This window comes from Triticum dicoccoides, chromosome 7B (genome assembly GCF_002162155.2).
Source record: "Triticum dicoccoides isolate Atlit2015 ecotype Zavitan chromosome 7B, WEW_v2.0, whole genome shotgun sequence".
NCBI lineage: Eukaryota > Viridiplantae > Streptophyta > Magnoliopsida > Poales > Poaceae > Triticum > Triticum dicoccoides.
This window is the reverse complement of record NC_041393.1, coordinates 532232676-532256456: the sequence shown is the minus strand read 5'-3', so window position 1 is coordinate 532256456 and position 23781 is coordinate 532232676. Positions and strand designations below refer to the sequence as shown.

Genomic DNA, 23781 nt, shown 5'->3' with positions numbered 1-23781 from the left:
CAAGTTATCGGCAACTGGCAGGAGCCATATGGTTGTCGCTTTATTGTATGCAATGCAATCGCGATGTAATGCTTTACTTTATTACTACGGTAGTGATAGTCGTGGAAGCATAAGATTGGCGAGACGACAACGATGCTACGATGGAGATCAAGGTGTCACGCCGGTGACGATGGTGATCATGACGGTGCTTCGGAGATGGAGATCACAAGCACAAGATGATGATGGCCATATCATATCACTTATATTGATTGCATGTGATGTTTATCTTTTTATGCATCTTATCTTGCTTTGATTGACGGTAGCATTATAAGATGATCTCTCACTAAATTATCAAGAAGTGTTCTTCCTGAGTATGCACCGTTGCAAAAGTTCTTCGTGCTGAGACACCACGTGATGATCGGGTGTGATAGGCTCTACGTTCAAATACAACGGGTGCAAAACAGTTGCGCACGCAGAATACTCAGGTTAAACTTGACGAGCCTAGCATATGCAGATATGGCCTCGGAACACGGAGACCGAAAGGTCGAGCGTGAATCATATAGTAGATATGATCAACATAATGATGTTCACCGATGAAACTACTCCATCTCACGTGATGATCGGATATGGTTTAGTTGATTTGGATCACGTGATCACTTAGAGGATTAGAGGGATGTCTATCTAAGTGGGAGTTCTTAAGTAATATGATTAAATTGAACTTAAATTTATCATGAACTTAGTCCTGGTAGTATTTTGCAAATCATGTTGTAGATCAATAGCTCGCGTTGTTGCTTCCCTGTGTTTATTTTGATATGTTCCTAGAGAAAATTGTGTTGAAAAAATGTTAGTAGCAATGTTGCGGATTTGATCCGTGATCTGAGGTTAAATCCTCATTACTGCACAGAAGAATTATGTCCTTAATGCACCGCTAGGTGACAGACCTATTGCAGGAGCAAATGCAGACGTTATGAACGTTTGGCTAGCTCAATATGATGACTACTTGATAGTTTAAGTGCACCATGCTTAACAGCTTAGAATCGGGAATTCAAAGATGTTTTGAACATCATGGACCATATGAGATGTTCCAGTAATTGAAGTTAATATTTCAAAGCAAATACCCGAGTTGAAGAGATATGAAGTCTCCAACAAAGTTCTATAGCTAAAAGATGGAGGAGAATCGCTCAACTAGTGAGCATGTGCTCAGATTGTCTGGGTACTTCAATCGCTTGAATTCAGTGGGAGTTAATCTTCCAGATAAGATAGTGATTGACAGAATTCTCTAGTCACCATCACCAAGTTAGTAGAACTTCGTGATGAACTATAGTATGCAAGGGATGATGAAAATGATTCCCGAGCTCTTCGTGATGTTGAAATCAACGAAGGTAGAAATCAAGAAAAAGCATCAAGTGTTGATGGTTGACAAGATCACTAGTTTCAAGAAAAAGGGCAAAGGGAAAGAAAGGGGAACTTCAAGTAGATTGACAAGCAAGTTGTAACTCCCACGAAGAAGCCCAAAGCTAAACCAAAGCCTGAAACTGAGTGCTTACACTACAAAGGAAATGGTCACTGGAAGCGGAACTACCCTAAATATTTGGTGGATAAGAAGGATGGCAAAGTGAAAAGGGGTATATTTGATATACAGGTGTTTGATGTGTGCTTTACTAGTGTTTATAGCAACCCCTCGGTATTTGGTACTGGTTCAGTTGCTAAGAGTAGTAACTCGAAACGAGAGTTGCAGAATAAACAGAAACTAGTTAAGGGTGAAGTGATGATGTGTGTTGAAAGTAGTTTCAAGATTGAAATGATCATCATCGCACACTCCCTATTCTTTCGGGATTAGTGTTGAACCTAAATAAATGTTATTTGGTGTTTGCGTTGAGCATGAATATGATTTGATCATGTTTATTGCAATACGGTTATTCATTTAAGTAAGAGAATAAACTGTTGTTCTATTTACATGAATAAAACCTTATATGGTTACACACCCAATGAAAATGGTTCATTGGATCTCGATCGTAGTGATACACATATTCATAATATTGATGCCAAAAGATGCAAAGTTAATAATGATAGTGCAACTTATTTGTGGCACTGCCGTTTGGGTCATATCGGTGTAAAGCGCATGAAGAAACTCCATAAAGATGGATTTTCGGAATCACTTGGTTATGAATCATTTGATGCTTGCGAACCGTGCCTTTTGGGCAAGATGACTAAAACTCCGTTCTTCGGAACAATGGAACGAGTTACTGACTTGTTGGAAATAATACATACCGATGTATGCGATCCAATGAGTGTTGTTGCTCGTGGCAAGCATCGTTGTTTTCTGACCTTCACAAGATGATTTGAGCAGGTATGGGTATATCTACTTGATGAAACATAAGTCTGAAATAGTTGAAAGGTTCAAAGAATTTCAGAGTGAAGTGGAAAAATCATCGTAACAAGAGAATAAAGTTTCTGCGATCTGATCGCGGAGACAAATATTTGAGTTACGAGTTTGGTCTTCAATTAAAACAATGTGGAATAGTTTCACAGCTCACGCCACCTGGAACACCACATCGTTATGGTGTGTCCGAACGTCGTAACCGCACTTTATTTGATATGGTGCGATCTATGATATCTCTTTACCACTATCGTTTTGGGGTTATGCATTAGAGACAGCTGCATTCACGTTTTAAAATAGGGCACCATCTAAATCCGTTGAGACGACACTGTATGAACTATGGTTTAGCAGTAAACCTAACCTGTTGTTTCTTAAAGTTTGGGGCTGCGATGCTTATGTGAAAAAGGTTTCATCCTGATAAGCTCGAACCCAAATCAGAGAAGTGCGTCTTCATACCCAAAGGAAATTGTTGGGTACACCTTCTATCACAGATCCGAAGGCAAGACATTCGTTGCTAAAATGGATCCTTTCCAGAGAAGGAGTTTCTCTCGAAAGAAGTGAGTGGGAGGAGAGTAGAACTTGATGAGGTAATTATACCTTCTCCCTTATTGGAAAGTAGTTCATCACAGAAATCAGTTCCAGTGATTCCTACACCAATAAGTGAGGAAGTTAATGATGATGATCATCAAACTTCAGATCAAGTTACTACCAAACCTCGTAGGTCTTCCAGAGTAAGATCCGCACCAGAGTGGTACGATAATCATGTTCTGGAAGTCATGTTACTAGACCATGATGAACCTACGAACTATGAGGAAGCAATGATGAGCCCAGATTCCATGAAATGGCTTGAGGCCATGAAATCTGAGATATGATCCATGTATGAGAACAAAGTGTAGACTTTGATTGACTTGCCCGATGATCGGTGAGTCATTAAGAATAAATGGATCTTCAAGAGGAAGACGGACATTGATAGTAGTGTTACTATCTACAAAGCTAGACTTGTCGAAAAAGGTTTTTGACAAAGTTCAAGGTGTTGAATACGATGAGATTTTCTTACTCGTATCGATGCTTAAAAGTCTGTCCGAATCATGTTAGCAATTGCCGCATTTTATGATTATGAAATTTGGCAGATGGATGTCAAAACTGCATTCCTGAATGGATTTCTGGAAGAAGAGTTGTATATGATGCAACCGGAAGGTTTTGTCGATCCAAAGGGAGCTAACAAAGTGTGCAAGCTCCAGCGATCCATTTATGGACTGGTGCGAGAATCTCGGAGTTGGAATATACGCTTTGATAAGTTGATCAAAGCATATAGTTATTGTACAGACTTACAGTGAAGCCTGTATTTACAAGAAAGTGAGTGGGAGCACTACAACATTTCTGATAAGTATATGTGAATGACATATTGTTGATCGGAAATAATGTAGAATTATTCTGCAAAGCATGAAAGGATACTTGAATAAAATTTTTTCAAAGAAAGACCTTGGTGAAGCTGCTTACACATTGAGCATCAAGATCTATATAGATAGATGAAGACGCTTGATAAGATTTTTTCAATGAATACATACCTTGATAAATTTTTGAAATAGTTCAAAATGGAACAGTCAAAGAAGGAGTTCTTGCCTGTGTTGCAAGGTGTTAAGTTGAGTAAGACTCAAAGCCCGACCACGGCAGAAAATAGAAAGAGAATGAAAGTCATTCCCTATGCCTCAGTCATAGGTTCTATAAAGTATGCCATGCTGTATACCAGATCTATTGTATGCCATACCACTGAGTTTGGCAAGGGAGTACAATAGTGATCTAGGAGTAGATCACTGGAGAGCGGTCAAAATTGTCCTTAGTGGAATAAGGATATGTTTCTCGATTATGGAAAAAGGTTCGTCGTAAAAGGTTACGCCGATGCAAGTTTGACACTAATCTAGATGACTCTAAGTCTTGATCTAGATACATATTGAAAGTGGGAGCAATTAGCTAGAGTAGCTCCGTGCAGAGCATTGTAGACATAGAATTCGCAAAATACTTACGGATCTGTATATGACATACCCGTTGACCAAGATTCTCTCACGAGCAAAACATGATCACACCTTAGTACTCTTTGGGTGTTAATCACATAGCGATGTGAACTATGGGTGTTAATCACATGGTGATATGAACTATTGCTGTTAAATCACATGGCGATGTGAACTAGATTATTGACTCTAGTGCAAGTGGGAGACTGAAGGAAATATGCCCTAGAGGCAATAATAAAGTTATTATTTATTTCCTTATATCATGATAAATGTTTATTATTCATGCTAGAATTGTATTAACCGGAAACATAATACATGTGTGAATACATAGACAAACAGAGTGTCACTAGTATGCCTCTACTTGACTAGCTCGTTAATCAAAGATGGTTATGTTTCCTAACCATGAACAATGAGTTGTTATTTGATTAACGAGGTCACATCATTAGTAGAATGATCTGATTGACATGACCCATTCCATTAGCCTAGCACCTGATCGTTTAGTATGTTGCTATTGCTTTCTTCATGACTTATACATGTTCCTATGACTATGAGATTATGCAACTCCCGTTTGCCGGAGGAACACTTTGGGTGCTACCAAACGTCACAACGTAACTGGGTGATTATAAAGGAGCATTACAGGTGTCTCCAAAGGTAGATGTTGGGTTGGCGTATTTCGAGAGTAGGATTTGTCACTCCGATTGTCGGAGAGGTATCTCTGGGCCCTCTCGGTAATGCACATCACATAAGCCTTGCAAGCACTGCAACTAATATGTTAGTTGTGAGATGATGTATTACGGAACGAGTAAAGAGACTTGCCGGTAACGAGATTGAACTAGGTATTGGATACCGACGATCAAATCTCGGGCAAGTAACATACCGATGACAAAGGGAACAACGTATGTTGTTATGCGGTCTGACCGATAAAGATCTTCGTAGAATATGTAGGAGCCAATATGGGCATCCAGGTCCCGCTATTGGTTATTGACCGGAGACATGTCTCGGTCATGTCTACATTGTTCTCGAACCCGTAGGGTCCGCACGCTTAAGGTTACGATGACAGTTATATTATGAGTTTATGCATTTTGATGTACCGAAGGAGTTCGGAGTCCCGGATGAGATCGGGGACATGACGAGGAGTCTCGAAATGGTCGAGACGTAAAGATCGATATATTGAACGACTATATTCGGAGTTCGGAAAGGTTCCGAGTGATTCGGGTATTTTTCGGAGTACCGGGGGTTACGGGAATACGGGGAAGAGTATTGGGCCTTGATGGGCTTTAGTGGGAAGAGGAGAAAAAGGCTGCGCCCCCCCTCCCCTCTAGTCCGAATTGGACTAGGGAAAAGGGGGCCGGCCACCTCTCCTTCTCCTCCTATTCCTTCTCCCTTCCTCCCCTTTTGGTGGACTCCTACTAGGACTTGGAGTCCTAGTAGGACTCCCTATCCTGGCCGCACCTTTGCCTTGGCCGGCCTCCTCCTCCTCCATCCTTTATATACGGAGGCAGGGGCACCTCTAAACACACAAGTTGACACAAGTTGATCCACGTGATCGATTCCTTAGCCGTGTGCGGTGCCCCCTGCCACCATATTCCTCGATAATACTGTAGCGGAGTTTAGGCGAAGCCCTGCTGCTGTAGTTCATCAAGATCGTCACCACGCCGTCGTGCTTGCTGGATCGGAGTCCGGGGATCGTCATCGGGCTGAACGTGTGCTCGAACTCGGAGGTGCCGTAGTTTCGGTGCTTGATCGGTTGGATCGTGAAGACGTACGACTACTTCCTCTACATCATGTCATCGCTTCCGCAGTCGGTCTGCGTTGGGTACGTAGACAACACTCTCCCCTCGTTGCTATGCATCACATGATCCTGTGTGCGCGTAGGAAATTTTTGAAATTACTACGAAACCCAACACTATCGTGCGTAGCACCTGCCGACCAGGCATGACAAAGTGTAGCACCTGTCGCCCAGGCATGACTTGACATCTCCATCGAAGCTTCGTGCAAGATGAAGCCGCTCCACCTCCTGCCTTCGACCACTAGCACTGCTCCACAAACGATGCTTCCAAGAGAGAAACGCCACGGCAGTGCCGCCATCGTCCGGTCTGGAAGACCAGATCCTAGGGTTTCCCCAGAGCAGTACGAGTGGGTCGACACAAGTCACACAATGATGCCTTCATCAAGGTAACGGCGTAGAACGCCGCCATCGCCTACCGTCGACTCGGTTTTCACCGGCAACTATGTCTCCCCGACTCGCAGCCAGTACTGGAACACAGATTTGGAGATCCGAACGCCCAGCCTCAGGCCGACCACCTCTGACGGGAGAGACGACCACCACCGCCGGTCGCACCGGTCAGAACAGATCTGACCGAAGGTGCCGGTGATGAGACCACCAGGCCCTCCATGCCGTCGCCGATCTGAAGGCAACATGCACGACACCGCAGCCTCGCTGGCCGCCGCCACGCCGCCGCCAAAAGAGGCCGACCGCTGCGCCCGCAGCCCACCACGTCGTCCATGGCTGGGCCGCCCACCGCGCCTAGCCGCCGCCGTCCAAGGACGGGCCGGCCACCCGCCACCTGCCGTAGCCATCTGCCGCGCCGCAGAACCCAGATCGCTCGCGCCACCACACGCCTAGGGGTTTCGCCCCAAGCCGGAGACGCGTGAGAGAGGAGATCCCCCGCCACCACCGTCGGGCCCCAGGCTTAGCCCGGTGGCATCCCCCGGCGATGGCGGAGGGAGAGGAGGAGGAAGTTTGCGGCGACGGCGGCGGCTAGGTTGCTTGGCTCCGCCCGAGTCGCCCTAGGGGGAGGGCGACGCGGGGGCTGAGACTTGTAAAAAAAAGGTGTATGTACCATAGGCATTTCCTCTCTTTTCTCTTTTATTAGTTGAAAAAGAAGCTAATTGGTCCGCCAAGAGTTGATGCAAAGCATGCCCCTCACAAGTGCATTTTTTAACTTTTGACAACATCACAGCAACCCACATAGCCCATTTTCTTCTTATTCAAAGAACCATAGAGTCCATTGTTTTTCTAAAGATATCAAGCTTCTTGTAGGATATTTTCTAAGAAACACTTGTAACTTGGCAGAGCCAAGTTCGAATCATGTGGACGAAATTTATTCCGCGGATTTAAAACTTGGTGTCTTACACCTCGCTTCTTAATTATAATGCTACAGGGCTTCTCCTCCATTGGTCTAATTTTTTTTAAAACACTTGTAACTTTATTCATAACCATTACATGTAGGGGTGACACTTCATTGGGGTCAAACTGGGTCGTGGCTTGCCCAAGATTTCTGCACTTTTTCCTACTTATTCTTAGGAGCCCAGCTCATCACCGATAGTCCACTAAGCACAATGCACTACACCGCATGCCATTTACACGGTCGATCCACTAAGCTACCAAACAAACAAAAAACTAAGTGAGAGCCCGGATTCCGCCTCAGCTAGCCCCTCGGTACCATTGGCTGCCAAAAAATTGGCGCGGGAATTGACCGTCAACATCTCGCCAAATCATTGGCGTGAAAAAGAACGGGGAGGCTCAACCAGCCCTAGCACACCAAATAATTGCCTCTGATCCAAACACATGCCCAAGTAGCCAGTCATCGCCAATATTTTGGTTGGGCAACACTGAGCTCTAATCCAAATACACCCTAAGCACTAGGCTTCGGCATGGTCTCACATGTAGCATTGAGAAGCGCCGCAACAATGACAGGTTAGCTGTAGATGCACATACTAGGGCATCAGCAAAATGGGTAAAAACTAGAGTTGCAAAAACCTACCCTCCCCCCCTTTTTTTACCTTTGTAGGAGTTCCATCGAACACCTTGTGTGTGAGGAGGAGCAAACCAGCCGGCCGGTCATCATTGGCCAAATGACAACCGGGACGAGGTGAAAACGACTCCCGGAGGACCTCTGTCGACTGTTGGAAGGAGAATGCGTAGCCGAAAATCGCCGACGCTGAGCCGCCGACACCTCCCGAACTCGTCGACGATCCGTTCGGTGGCGCCGGTCGGGCAGCAAGCAGCGGTGCTCTGGCGGCTACTAGTCCACCCTGAAAGGACGCGACCGAGCTGCGACACCCATACGGGCAACGACGCTCCGGTGGTTGGCCGTAATCAGCCGAAATCGGAGGGGCGGCGGGTGCAAAATCGAAGGGGAGGCACGCCGTCCGAAGGCCATCTGAGGTGGAGGGGTGAAGCGGTGGGGTCAGGGGAAGGTGGCGGAGTGGAAATAGTGGCTTTTGTGGAAGAAAATCGCTGAAGTCGGCCGACATGAAACCAAACATATGCGGTTGGGCGAGCGGGGCGATTTTGCTGCAGCCGTCCAAGTGTCATATATTTGCAGCACTTGGGGCTGCATTTTAGGGCTGCTGTCGGATTTCGGGTTCCGGCAGACCCTTGAGGTTCGAACTCTGGGGTGCCCGCGGAGATCACTCCCCCTACTGGCTCCCGTCTCGTCGCCTCACAAAAGATCTAGACTACCCGAAGAACAACACAAGGGACACGAGGTTTATACTAGTTCGGGCCACCATTGTGGTGTAATACCCTACTCTAGTTTGTGGTGTGGTGGATTGCCTCAGGGGCCGATGATGAACAGTACAAAAGGGAACAACCTCGCGAGGAGCTGTTCTTGAGCTGGTGCGATGAACTGCTTAGGTGAGTTCAGTCGCCTCTCTCTCCCTGGATCTTCGTGTTGGTCTCTCTATTCTGTGGTGGCTAGCCTTATTTATAGAGGAAGGCCCTGGGCCTTTTCCCAAATATTGAGCGGGAAGGGCGCCAACAATTGGCCATTTTGAAGGGAAACATCTAGTACACTTATCCTGACTAAGTTGGTCCTCGCCTGTCAAAGGCTCTGATGATGACGCCTTCCTGGGCTCCACGATGACCTCCATCCCGCTGTTTTGCTGGTCTTGGTCTCGTTGCACCGAAACGGTAACCTTTGCATGATGCCTTGCCCTGTGCTTGCCCCCTTTGCACCGAAGGGGGAACAAGGACGCTGCACAGGCCGGCGCCCGCCTGGCTTCGGTCATCATGGCTTGCGCCACGGGCACCTCGTGAAGTACCCCGCCTTGATCTCTCCGCCTCCTTGCGAGCCAGCCTGACGAGGCTGCGCCTGAGGAAGCTTCCTGTCGTCCGCCCTGCGAGGCTTGGCCCCTCGCGAGGGTCTTGAGCTTGTGTTAACGAAGATGGGCCGTACTGGGCCCCTCCTTGAGCCACGCTGCAGGCCGCAGGCAGGCAAGTCTGGGTACCCCCATTCCCAGAATGCCGACAGTAGCCCCCGGGCCCAAGGCACGCCCGGACTTGGCTTAGCAGAGAAGCGAAGGGGCAAGTGCGAAGCGCCATGGGCCCCAACAGCCTGCGGCCTTGGGCGCCGCGTGGCGGTTGATTTGACGTGGGCGTCTTCGCTTCCCCACGGTGCCTCGGCAACCGCATGATTTGACAAGTCCCTGCATGCAAAAATGGGTCATGACTACCTACGATCATGGGGGCGGGCGGTTGGCCTCCTCCGGCTATATGTACGGAACGGCGTGCGCCCCTTCAGTCCATTCCTTCCCGCTACTCCTTTCTCTCCATCCTGGCTACTCACCATCCTCATGGCTCCGCCGAAGAGGTTCTCGACCGTGGAGAAGGGAAAGGCTCGCCAGGAAGGGCCTGACTCTCCTCCGACCAAGCGCGGCCGGGGCCGCCCTCGCAAGCATCCTGCGGCCCCCGCAGTGGCTTCCCGTGGTCGTGGAGGCGGTCCTCTGCGCAGCGATGAGCGCCCAGCTGCCGATGGGAGGTACGCCGTGGCTGCGCGACCTCCTAGGCCACGCTTCCGCTCAGCGGAGGTGCTGCCGGAGTTCGTCGTGTGGTCGGCGGACCCGTCTAGCACCTGGCTCCAGCTTCCCTGCTTCTTTGTAGGTGAACTTCCGGCCGGCGCTCCGGGAGGCCTCTGGCTTCAGGCGGACGGTTGCTGCAGCACGGCTTCTTGGGCCTCGCTGGAGGTCTCCGTCACTGGGGAGGCGGCCCTGACCCGCGGCTGGCAAACATTTGCCCGCGTGCGCGGCCTGAGCCGGCGGTGCACCCTGCACTTCAAGTTTGACGGCGATGCCACTCTCTACGTGAGGGTGTTCGGGGAAGACGGCCGCCGCGCCGGGTGCTGCCCTGAAGACGATGACTGCGGCCGTGAGACCAGCCCCGATGTTGATCAGGATGAAGGCGGCGACAGGCGCATGGGCAGCGGCGCCCAGGGCTCGCCAAGCTTCGGTGACTCTCCTTCAGACAGCAGCTCCTCCAGTGGTGGCCACGACCAGCCCCCGCGCCATCGCGCCCGCCTGGGGGAAGGTAGCGGGTCGGTCCGCCGCCGCGCCCCGGTGAAGCGGGAGACGGGATCCGACTGAGCTCCGGAGGCAGTGCGAGCCCTTGCCGCGAGTTGGCGCCGAGCAAGTCGTGCTTATTTTGCTTTTCTTCCTTCCCTGTGCAAAAAAGAAGGTAGTCTGGGGCCCTGCGGGGGCGTGTTGAACAGTTGCTGTTAATTATCGCGTTGTTTCTGTTATTTCTGTGCTATGTTTTCGTGCCGCATGCCCGTGTGCGGGAATTACTTAGCTTGAGGAGGCTGGTCGTGGTCTTCGCCTCCCGAGGCCGGGGCCTCGCCGTGCGCTTCATGTCCTACAAGGATTGGTCAGGAGGGGTAGTTTCCATTCTCGGTAGCAGGGCGACCAACCCAGGTCCTGTGCTCGCGTTGTGATGCCCTTGGGGCATGGACCGGGAGGAGTGCTCCCGCAGCGGACTCGGATAGGAAAGCTTCGAACGACCGGGGCAGAAAAACACTCGCGAGGGTGCTCGCATACCTCCCTCGCGAGGCTTGTGCGAGAGAAAACGAGGCAAATGAGCGAAAAAGGAAGAGTCGCAAGCTAGAGACGGCAATAGCTCCAATAAAACTTCAAATAGGAACGAACAAGCCAACTGCAGAAAGCAAATGAAAAATCCGCGTCCGGCACCTAGTCTAGTCTTCAACGTCTTCTCACAAGCGCGGAGCGAAGTGCTGCCACTGGGCGTGGGAGGGAGCCCCCGAGGCCCGAGGGCGGCACTCCGGAGACTCCGGGGCATGTACAGCCCCACTCATTATTACGTGAGAGTGTCACGGGCGGCGAGCTTCACATGCATTGGCCTTCTTCACAGGCACCGGGCCTTTTCCAAAATGCGGCAGCTTCACAGGCATTGGCCTTCTTCACAGGCACCGGGCCTTTTCCAAAATGCGGCAGCTTCACAGGCATTGGCCTTCTTCACAGGCACCTGGCCTTTTCCAAAATGCGGCAGCTTCACAGGCATTGGCCTTCTTCACAGGCACCGGGCCTTTTCCAAAATGCGGCAGCTTCACAGGCATTGGCCTTCTTCACATGCACCGGGCCTTTTCCAAAATGCGGCAACTTCACAGGCATTGGCCTTCTTCACAGGCACCGGGCCTTTTCCAAAATGCGGAAGCTGAGGTGTTGCTGGGACAGATCCTCACGAGCTTCTTCCCTCTCCCCCGCACTTTCCTTCAGGCTCTACGTCCTCAGGTCCCGGCTCTCGAGCGAGCTCAGCCGCCGCTGGTATGACAGGTCGCGATGCCGTGGGTCAAGGCCAGGGGGTGAGAGCTGGAGAGCCAGTAAGAGCCCGTGAGTCGCGATGCTCAGGTACCCCCCTTTTAACGTGCAAGCGGATCGTGCCGGAGAGAAGGAGAGGAGGATCACGTCGTGCCAGCATTACTCCTGGAGCGGGTCCTGCGTATCAATCACGAAAGAAAGCAAGGCCTGTTGTTGCGGTTTCCAGCCAACCATTGGTCGCTCCGAGGGAGTGATTGGGGCACTGGGGGGCCGGTGAGGTGGCGCCTTGCGGGGCTGCCGCGGCCAGAGCTCGACCACTCAGATTTATCAGCATTGCAGGGACGGACCCGTGCGCAAGCACCGTGCCAGGGCGAGCGGCTCAAGAGGTAGGTGTCAATCGAGCAGGCGATTAGGTCGAGTATGTTAAGCAGAAAGGAGCAAATCCATTTAGATAGATACAGAAAAAGGCGAATGCCGCCGGGTCAGGCCCGAGTGCTTGGGGATAATGCAGCCCGAGGGGCGCCCCCAACAAAGTAACTTAAAGGCATGAACAAAAGAGATACATGCTGCAGGGACGGACCCATGCGGCCTGGGAATGATGCAGCCCTGGGGGCGCTCCCAGCTAAAAATGAAACTCGAAGGATGTCACCTGATGATGTTGGAGACGAAGGAATGCTGAAGTAGCAGACGACGTGCGCTGCGGAAACCGACCCTTACGAGCCCCTAGGCCCAGGAGCCTCGGGAGGCTCCGGGGGCGCAGGCGGCTCTTCATGGGCCATCTCCATCTCTATCTGGACTGTGGAATGCCTGACCTCCTGAGCCTCCAGAATGCTCCTCAACAGGCGCTGGTGAGCGGCAACTGCGTTCGGCATGCCAAAAGGCATGCGAATGTAGCTGTGAGATGGTCCCTCACAACGCCCCACGCGCGAAGGCCAGAGGCACTCTTGAGATGCGGCTCGGTTGAGCCCGGGTACGTCGATGCAGACGCGCAGCCCACCATCCTCGCCTGGATGGGGAGCTACGGCAGGTAAGCGGCGGCTGCCACTCATGACTCTTGACTCCTGCAGCTCCTGAATGCTTCTCGCGATGAATTCCCGAGGGCTTGGCCCTCCTTGCCTTGTTCCTTCCTGAGGGAAACGTGCTTTGAAGCACGCCTCCAGGTGGTGCCCGAACGCCTCCCTCATGACCTTGGCAAAGTCAGTGGCCCTCGAGGAGAGAGCCCCCAAGCCTTGCCCGAGGAGGGCGCCGGGCACGCCTTCCTATGTGACAGAAGGAGGCGCCCCTTGAACGGGCACAGATCCTGATACAAGGCCACCGGAAGGGCCTGCCTCCCGAGGGTTCGGACCGGGTGATGCCTTCTTCTTCTTAGGGACTGCCTCGGGAAGTCTTCCGCTCCTGTGATCTGGGTCTTCGATTGCTGCGGCTTGAAAAGCACGCTCAAGAGAACACACCACATCCCTCTCCTCACAAGGCACCGTGATGACTCCGCCACTTCCTGGCATCTTGAGGACATTGTAGCCGTGATGAGTCACTGCCATGAACTTGGCCAGAGCTGGGTACCCGAGGATGGCATTGTATGACAGGCGAATGTGGGCGACACCGAAGTCAATGAGCTCGGTGCGGTAGTTGTTACGCTGCCCAAAGGTGACAGGAAGGCGAACTTGCCCTATTGGAACGATGGAACCATCAGTAACTCCTGAGAAAGGCTTGGTTGGCTGAAGCGGATCGTATGGCACTTGGAGATTTTGAATGTCTCGACGGACAGGACGTGGAGCCCCGCTCCGCCATCGATGAGGGTCCTGGAGACCTGCACATTGCTGATGACTGGGGAGCAAAGCATCGGGAGGACTCCGGCCGTGGCTGTGCACTTTAGCTGATCCGCTGAGCTAAACGTGATAGTGCACGCTGACCACCTGAGAGGGCGTGTAGCTTCAAGTTTGGGGAGGACTGCATTCACCTTGCGAGCAAACTGTTTGAAGATACATTGAGAGGCTGGGGCCTGAGCGCCACCCAGGATGCAAGCGATTGCGCGCGGCTCTTGGAAGCCCCCAACCCCTTCGTCCTAATGATGGTCTTCATTCCTCCTCGGTGGTGGTGGCAGAGGAGGGAGGCCTGCGTTGCCTTGAGGGCGATCCTCACGAGGCTGATCCCTCCAGCCTCCCTGGCGAGGCTGGTCCTGCCAGCCGTCCTCGCGAGGTCGGTCACGCCACCCTTGGCGAGGGCCACAGTCTTCCCATCGTCCTCCACCTCATCCTCCTCCTCGGCCATAGCCCCGGTCGTTGCGCTCGGGGCGTCAGCCGATACGCCCATCTCGCACGGCCCTGAGCTCTTGGCATTCATTGGTGTTGTGGGTGTGGAGGTCATGGTACACGCATTATTGGCTGCCCTTGGATGACTCGGGCTGATCCCTGCCTTGCTTGGTGTCTGGCTCTGTTGCAAGCACAGCAGCCCCCTTGCGCTTCACGTCCTTGACCTTGGGCTTCTTCTCTTCTGGATCGGCAGCTGGAAGCTCGAGGAGGGAGAGGCGCCCTTCCTCAGCTCTGGCGCACTTGGTCGCCAAGTTGAACAGCTCCAGGGATGTGCACAGGTCTTCATGGATTGCTAGCTCCTCCTTCATCTTGATGTCACGCACGCCGTCAGAGAAGGCTGAGATGATGGCTTCCTCAGTCACCCTGGGGATCTTGAGGCGAGCGTTGTTGAAACGCTGGATGTACTTCTGTAGGGTCTCTCCTGGCTGTTGCTTGATGCGGCGAAGGTCGCTCATGGCCGGGGGCCGGTCGCGAGTGCCTTGGAAGTTGGCGATGAAGCGGGTGCGCATCTCGTCCCAAGAGGAAATCGTGCCAGGAGCCAGGTTCAGGAGCCAGGTGCGGGCACCGTCCTTGAGCGCCATGGGAAACCAGTTCGTCATGACCTTCTCATCCCCGTTGACGGCTTCGATACCCAGCTCGTAGAGCTGGAGGAACTCCGCAGGGTCAGCCGTGTCGTCGTAGCATGGAGGCAGGTCGGGCTTGAACTTGCCCGACCAAGCTATGCTGGACAGCTCGGCGGTGAAGGCACGACAGCCGGCAGTGGCCACAGGAGGCCTTTGGTGACGAAGGGCTTAATCTTGGAGGTCTCCGCGCCGCCAGGAGCAGCGCGGGGTCTTGGCGCGCTGGAGCAGGAGCGCGGTCATGACGTGCCGGTGCAGGGAGCACGCGGGCAACTTCTTGGGGACGAGGGATCTCTTGGCAGCTCCTTTCTTGTCGCGCGGGCACCGAACGCGGTGGGTCTCGTCCCGGAGCCGCGCGCCGTGGAGCTAGGGCGCCTTCTTGGGGAGGAGGTGGCGGAGGCGCCTCCTGATCCACGCCTCCTGCGCAGGATGGAGGGCGAGGCTGCGAGAGAGAGGGCATAGGAGAGCCCCCTGCAGCGTTGACGAGCTTGGTGATGCGGGCGAGCCGGTCTTTGTAGAGGTCATCGACGGGACGATAGTGCAGGAGCTCTCGCGCCAGGAGCAGCGCGGCGCGCGCGTCCGCGGTGGCGCAGCGGGCGTGGGACGACGAAATGGTTAGAGTCAGCGACGGGGTGGCGGTGCGGCCCTCTCGCCGCACCGAAGGATGCAGGGATGAGGCCTGCTGCTCGTTCCCCACCGGGCCGGTGGCGGCGTTGGCGGCACGCGACGGGGAACGACGGGGGCGTCCGCCGACGGGCGCCGTCTGGGCAACGCGGGTGGCGAGGGAAGCCCGGCGCTCGGCGCGGGCTCGACGAGCGTCAGATATGGATGCGACGGACGGCGAAACGCAAGATGGCGGAAGCCGTGATTCCGGCACACCCCTACCTGGCGCGCCAACTGTCGGATTTCGGGTTCCGGCACACCCCTACCTGGCGTGCCAAGTGTCAGATTTCGGGTTCTGGTAGACCCTTGAGGTTCGAACTCTGGGGTGCGTGCGGAGATCACCCCCCCTACCGGCTCCTGTCTTGTTGCCTCGCAAGAGATCTAGACTACCCGAAGAACAACACAAGGGACACGAGGTTTATACTAGTTCGGGCCACCATTGTGGTGTAATACCCTACTCTAGTTTGTGGTGTGGTGGATTGCCTCAGGGGTTGATGATGAACAGTACTGTAACACCCCAAAATTTTGACCTTGTTTTGTTAGTTAAAATTTTGCCAGGAAACTTAAACTTTTATTTTTTGGATTTCCTTTTGATTTCAGAACCTTTCTTTTCTTTATTATTATGGAGTTTTTACCCCTAGTGAAAACTTCTCGGTCATTATGGGACTTATTTCCCCTCTCAAATAAAACAATTCTTGTATCAGTGGGATTATCTATATAATTATTTTCCCCTGAGCTTTATTTCTTTAAATTGGTTTTTCATAAGTTTTAGGGTTCCATTTGCACTGCAACCCTTTGATAAATTTATTTAAAAATCCCACCAAAATTTGGAGATGTCATGTGATGCTTCTCAATCACTTTTATGCAAAAATATATTTCATTCATTGGATATTTTGAGTTCTACACCAAGTTTTCCAATCTGGTCCAGTGGGCAATTTTACACTACAACCTATTTAAATATTTCCTTAAAACTTCTACCAAAATTAGGGGAGGTCAGTAGGAGCATATTATTCCACTTTGTGCAAAAACCCATTTATGTCCTTTGAAAAATTTGAGTGAATCATCCTCTTTTTCATTCTGGTCCAACTTGATGATTTGTACTGCAGCCATCTTCTAACTTGCTCCTTCACCCATGATCTTTCTGCGACTTGTAGTAAACCATACCAAACCCTTAAGTCCAGGAGGTTGGACTCAATGGAGCACTTTTGGTTCATGAAATCATGCCCTTTTCCAGAACTGAAGTTTTGCAAAACTTGCACTAGCAAGTTTGTGCTTTTGACAAACTAACCTCACCACCCTTTTAGTCATCCAAAGAGACCCTGATCTGGAGATTTTGGACCCTCCAAGAGTGGCCTAAGTGCCCTTAGCATTTTGACAAACACCTTCTGTGCATGGCCAGTTTGGGCATGGTTTTAGTTTGCACTCTGGACTTGCATGCTTCGCCAAATCAGCTTGTCTCACGGATTTGCCCTAGCCTATAACCCCACCCTGCTAACCCTCATGTGGATTAGAGCCCCCTAGCATGCCTTAGCATATTGCCGAGCACGTTGCGTGCATGCTCTGGGCGCGTTTTGCACGTGCGTGCACTTGAGTAGCCGCGTCGCGCCCCGGCCCTTACTCGCCTGCAGGGCCGCCCCCGACCTCATCCACTCACCACAACACGCAAGCCCGCCCCTGGCGCCCTACAGCGCCGCCGCCAGGGCCCTCTTGGCAGCACGTTGACGGCCACAGTGCGCCCTGCCATGGACGGCACCGCCCAAACCACAACGTCTCGCCACCTGCCCTCGTGAGCAGGCCGTCCCTATCCCCAAGCTGGTCGCAAGCGCCCATCGCCGCCACGTCCCCCGGATGCTACAGAAAGACGGTCGCCGACGAGCTTATCCACGGCTGCTGCGAACCGACTTGGATGTGCTATAAAAGGAGGCCCCCGAGCTCCTCCGAGCACTCAGGCAGCCTCACATCATCCTTCTCATGCCCCCCTTAGTCGTCAATCGAAGAGAGGAGGCCGTCTCCGCCCTCTCCGGTCAGCTCGGCCGCCGCCCCGTCCCGGCCCATTCTGATGCAACCAAAGCTTCCCCCTGACCCCCAACACCACCGTTCGACCCCCCTTCAACCCACGGAGCTGCCTAGCCTCCCAGACACGGCTAGGAACCACCATGGCCAGAACCCTCAAATCCACCGAAGCCTCCCCTCCGCCGTAGAGCTCGCCGCCGGCGATTCTCTCCATCCCCGGCGACCCTACAACCACTGGGAGGACCGCCTAGGAGTGGCGGATCCATCCCTGCACTCGGATGCCCTCGAGGAACCACCGTTCGCCGGCGAGGATCGCCGGAGCTCCGCCTCCGTTCGGCCAAAGGAGAGGAAAGGCGGGGGACGACTAGTCAAACCTGACTAGTGGCCCCCCTGGACCCACCGTCAGTGACCCAGCCCCGCCACCACGTGGTTTAAGTGAAGACGTAAAACCACAAAGTACGTTTCCTCCGCTCCGAAAACGTATTCCTGTCTGAAACGTTTTCTTTTCTATTTTTATTTAAAAAACAGATTTTGACCAGATCTTTGACTGGCTATAACTTTTTAAATATAACTCCAAATGAATTGATTCTTTTTTCTACCTCTCCCAAATTCTGTCTAGTTTATTTTCAGATTTATTTGAAAAAATTTCAAACAACGTTTTTGTGCTCTTTTGAAAATGTGTGTTAATTCCAATTTACTTAAAATAGGATTTTCGAGAGAGAGAAGAAAACTTTCAAAAGTTTTGGAGTGCACCTCACCCCTCCACAACTTGAAGGCAAGCATTCTGAACCCTGGCATGATATTGTAGTCTGTTGTTTGATACGGTTACAACACCTCTCATCTCGGAGTTTTTCGTTATTTTTCTGTGATAATAAGTGCAAACTCATGAGTGCATATTGATGATTCATGCTGTTGGAGTTTGATATCACATACCTCCCGTGCATACCGGAAGGAACCCGGGAAAGCTTCTGTCTTGGGTAGACACGAGCTTGTTTCCGGTCGTTGAGACGAATGTGTCCGGTACGGCATTGTGAGACATGATGAGCGGTGGTTATGTCTGTTGGTTGAAGACATATTTGTTATGCTAAACATGCAGGGAATTTATAATCCTCCCGAGTCGACCGTAGATCGAGTCTTGTTCCAGTAACCCCCATACTTGTTTTGTACTACCACTTGTCCTGCCGCGGGTAGGGTGCGGTTTAGTAAGTTGTCAACCACTTTCTTGGCACACACCGTACTGAGAGGCCATGGTGGAAGATACCGGTTGTAGTCGGTAGGCAGGCCACCTGGTCCGGGGGCATGGGTGTTTCCGGTTGGGACCGAGAGGGGAGGCCACCCCTTAGAGCGCGCGATATAAATTTGATCCCATGCTACGCGAGGTTGTAGCCTCCCCACTTAGAGTTTTACTTGACTGGTGTCGTGGGTGATTCCAGACATCGGTAAGTTAAGCTGGTGTGTGCAAGTCAGGTGTGTTTTCAATTAAGAGACCATAGGCGGAATTAGTCCCGATGGACTAAAGGAATCCGTTACTCGTGGGCAAAGAGTACACCCTCTGCAGAGATAATATCTATTCGAATAGCCGTGTCCATGGTTAAGGACTACAGTCTGGGTCGGGTCAAGTGTCGGTCTTAGTGTCGGTCTTCGGAGGAGAACCACTAAACCAGAGCTTGGAATCATGATGTGTGACATATGATGATTATGATTATTATTATGGACTAACCCCTTTATATTTTTGAAAGAATTGAGTATCCCTGGGACGGTTCTACCTCCTAGATATTCACTATGATTATTTTCCTTATAAGCCCTTTATGTGGTGTCGCTTAGACGCCCGACTGTGGCATGCTTGTTATTCATTTACTTTATAAGCCTTTTATATGGTGTCGCTTAGACGCCCGACTATGGCATGCTTGTTATTTATTTACTTTATGAGCCTTTTATGTGGTGTCGCTTAAACGCCCGACTGTGGCATGCTTGTTGTTTATTTACTTTATAAGCCCTTTATGTGGTGTCGCACAGACGCCCGACTGTGGCATGCTTGATATTTCCTTTACAAGCCCTCTATGAGGTGTCACTCAGACGCCCGACAGAGGCATGCTTCATATCATAATCCTTTCGAGGTGTCGCTCCAGACACCCGGTCGGTGCATGATATTTCTATTCCATTATTGCATATTCATGTTGCATATAAATAACCTGCTTGCATGCATAAAAGATTTTCATTTATGATTGACGATGTGATCATAGAATATTTCAGTGCATGATTATTGTTTATATCATCTCAGTGTTCATAATGTTTGCGAGTATATTCAAAGTACTCACTGGCTTGTCCCTGGCTATTGTCTTGGCCAGATTTCTTGCTTGGAGAGGAGTGTTGCGACGACAGCCCCGGAAACTAAGCAACGGTGATAGCAGCCTCGCAAAGATAGGAGTTAACCTGGTCAGCTGTTCCTGTGGGAAATGGAGTCCCATAGACGCTGATGACCCACAAACCGCTTCCGCCATCAACCACTAGAAACCATTTGCTGTACTCACAGGCCAGAATGGTCTTGTACTACATATTTTGTACTTTGCTTGGAATTTCTGTATCAAGTTGGTGCCTCATCAGCTAATAGTTATCCTGGGGCTGGTGAGCATAATGGCCATTTTCTGGGAAATCAATTACTCGGAAAACCGGTCGTGACAAGTACAAAGGGGAACAACCTCGCGAGGAGCTGTTCTTGAGCTGGTGCGATGAACTGCTTGGGTGAGTTCAGTCGCCTCTCTCTCCGTGGATCTTCGTGTTGGTCTCTCTACTCTGTGGTGGCTAGCCTTATTTATAGAGGAAGGCCCTGGGCCTCTTCCCAAATATTGAGCGGGAAGGGCGCCAACAATTGGCCATTTTGAAGGGGAACATCTAGTACACTTATCCTGACTAAAGTTGGTTCTCGCCTGCCAAAGGCTCTAACGATGACGCCTTCCTGGGCTCCACGATGACCTCCATCCCGCCGTTCTGCTGGTCTTGATCTCGTTGCACCGAAACGGTAACCTTTGCCTGATGCCTTGGCCTGTGTTTGCCCCCTTTGCACCAAGGGGAAACAAGGACACTGCGCATGCTGGCGCCCGCCTGGCTTCGGTCGTCATGGCTTGCGTCACGGGCATCTCGTGAGGTACCCCGCCTTGATCTCTCCGCCTCCTCGCGAGCCAGCCTGACGAGGCTGCGCCTGAGGAAGCTTCCTGTCGTCCGCCCCGCGAGGCTTGGCCCCTCGCGAGGGTCTTGAGCTTGTGTTGACGAAGATGTGTCGTACTGGGCCACTCCTTGAGCCACGCTGCAGGTCGCAGGCAGGCAAGTCTGGGTACCCCGTTCCCAGAACGCCGACAGCTGCCTAATTTTTTACCTTTTTTTGTAATTTTGTATGATAGGGCAACGGAAAGGACTGTTCTTATTCTTTTTGCCTCAAGTGCCCTAAAAAGGCCTCATTTTTTTTGAGAAGTAAAAAGGGCCTAGTTTTTTTTGAGACAAGTAAAACGCGTACTGCTCCAGCCCGTTTAACTCGGTCTAGAAAGACCCAATTAAAGCCCAACAAGGGCGTGCCGGCCTAATCGCCCACCCACCTAACAAATTGGGCTTCCCGATCGGGTCCCTCCCTTCCTCTCCTCCGCTCCCCTCAATCCGAATCCACCAACGCAGAGGAGTGAAGAGAGAAACTCCGGAGAAGAAGCAGGAGCGGGCGAGGCGGCGAGGTCGATGTCGACGACGGCGGGGTACCTGGCGCGGCGCGCGGGCCAGAAGGAGCGGGTGCGGCTGCTCTACCGCCGCGCGCTCAAGGACACCCTCAACTGGGCCGTCCACCGCCACCTCTTCTACCAGGACGTGAGCGCCCCTCTCCCCCACCCTCCCCCGATCTCCCCGCCCCCTCGCGGATCTGACCCCGTGTTCTTCTCCCGTGCAGGCGTCCGAGCTCAGGGACAAGTTCGAGGCCAACAGAAATGTGGTAAGACTGAAGATTCGCGTCTCCCCCCTTCGTCTATTTGTTGACGATTCGCATCTGACGCCGATCCCCGTGGTGTTCTGATCGATTTCCTGTGTGTGTGTGTGTCGCAGGAGAACCTGGACGTGATCGATAGGCTCATCGAGGACGCGGAGGCGCAGCAGAGGAACTTCCAGCACCCGGATCCTTACATTGGTAAGCCATGAAATGGTTGCGCCCTTCGTTCCCGCCGTTGGTGCCTCTGTTTGTGGATGCGATACTGCGCGGTAAATCATGTAGCGTGATACTTGCAGTTGTTTCGTTACGCTGTTGAACATTGAGTCACTGATCATTCAGTTGGGAATGTTTTTGATCACTCAGGCCCGATGAATTTGTATGTTTTACTGAAGCTGTGAGCTCAAGCCTGCATTTTTTAATGATTGATTGTGTATAGTTAGAGGCGTGGAGCTACTTGGAGTCTTGGAGACATGTCTTGTCATCACTTAATTCATCACATTATCTTGTTATTTCATTTTGCTGGTTTGTAGAACTACTTATTAGCTTTCAGTAATAGAGGAGTATCCTCCTCTCTAAGAAATAATTCAGATTATCTTAGGATACCAATATTTGCTTGAGGCGTGAGCTGTGTTGTTTAGTCTCAACTAACTGCTGTAGTGAGTAGTGACATGATCTTCATGTTGTATTCAATGCTAACCTTCACTGCAAACGTAACATTCTCAGGCCAGAAATGTACAGACTTGTTACATATTCATTTCAGTGTCACGCTATTCTTATTCAGGCGAAACTTTATTTACGATCAGTTTATCCTTGAGAATAGAGGCTGCTTCAGCTTTATGATACACATTCTGTTGTGCAAAATAGCCTTTTTTTTAGAAATAAAATAAAAATTGTTGCGCATACTTTTATTTCATAATCGAAGATAATGTACTTAGGCTTTAGATTAAAGTGAAGAAATGACACATTTTCAGATAGGTTATTTTCGGTACTATAGCATCTTAAGATCATACTACCTGTAACAAACTGCTCATGTGCGCTTTCCTTTGATGCAATTGCTTTCTTACCCTATGTTACCTGTTTAACAAATGTGATTTTGGGGTTTTGGTATGCTGTGATTCTTCTGATCGATGAGGTTATGCAATGTATCTACTCTGCAGTTCCATGGGCTCCTGGTGGCACTAAATTCACAAGGAACCCTCCTCCACCTGAAGGGGTAAGAACATATATGAAATTTATTTAACATATCTGAGTTGTTAAGGTACTTCTGTTTATAGTGCTGTGTTTGGAGCTTCTAATGTGAGATATCTTACAAAAATTCTTATGCAGATCTCAGTTCAAATTAGTTGACCAGTTGATTAATTAAAGCAGTTTTCTTTGTGCAGCGTTTGTCTGTCAAAATGCACGATGACTACTTTTTGACTAAACCTTTTGTTTGTTGCCAGAATGTGTTATAAGCTTAGCTCCTCATTTTTTTTTTTGCTGAAGCGTTTAAAGTACTTTGGACCATTTTCTTGGTTAACCAGTCATCTCGTGCATGCTGCTGCCGAAGAGGCAAATTTCATGATATTTATTGTTTGATGTAGTTCGCCTTGACCATGCAATGCCTATGAAACTGTTACACTACTGTTTAAATGGTATATTGTCTTTGCAGATTGAGATTATCTACAACTATGGCAAAGAAGACCAATGAACAAGAATCATGCATTTGTGAGCAGAGCCTGGCACCTGCGGAGTGCGAAGGACTTACTTTCACTTTTCCAGATGATAGCATGCAACTGAGCTGCTGTATGATTGTTAAGAACAAAATAAAATTACTAGCCTCCTTCCATGTGTTTCTTTTATCATGGATCTTGTATGGCAACTATTTTGTGCTCATCAGCTAGTTCATCGTTTACATTTACTAAGCTTTCTTTGTCAAGTAAGTTATGCATGACTAAAATGTTTGAACGCACAGGCATCGATATGCTGCTATTTGTTTGGTGGCCTTGCTGGTAGTCCCCAAATGAGGGTGGGGTTAAGAGCATCTCCAACAGGTGATGTATAATAGGCACTCAAAAGCAGTTTTAGGGGACCAAAAGGCTAGGCATTACAAATTGTTCTCCCCCAACATATGATAAAATAGGGCACCGCAATTACGTACATGTTGAAACAAACAATATCAAATTTATCTCAAATGAATCCCAAACAAATAAAACACAAATAGTACAAACATAACATCAAACTCGTCAATCCACAACATCAAATTATTACATAGATCATCAATGCATAACATCATAATCAACACAAATTT

The 23781-nt window shown here is 50.5% G+C and overlaps 1 protein-coding gene across 1 annotated transcript; it reads left to right on the top strand.

Moving 5' to 3' along the window:
* Nucleotides 1-21146: 21146 nt before the first annotated feature.
* On the top strand, nt 21147-23409 carry LOC119337903 (NADH dehydrogenase [ubiquinone] 1 beta subcomplex subunit 9-like). The gene is made up of 5 exons (XM_037610146.1): nt 21147-21376; nt 21456-21497; nt 21608-21689; nt 22649-22704; nt 23143-23409. The coding sequence occupies exons 1-5, from the start codon at nt 21251-21253 to the stop codon at nt 23179-23181; spliced, it is 345 nt and encodes a 114-aa protein (XP_037466043.1). The 5' UTR covers nt 21147-21250; the 3' UTR covers nt 23182-23409.
* The last annotated feature ends 372 nt before the right edge of the window (nt 23410-23781 follow it).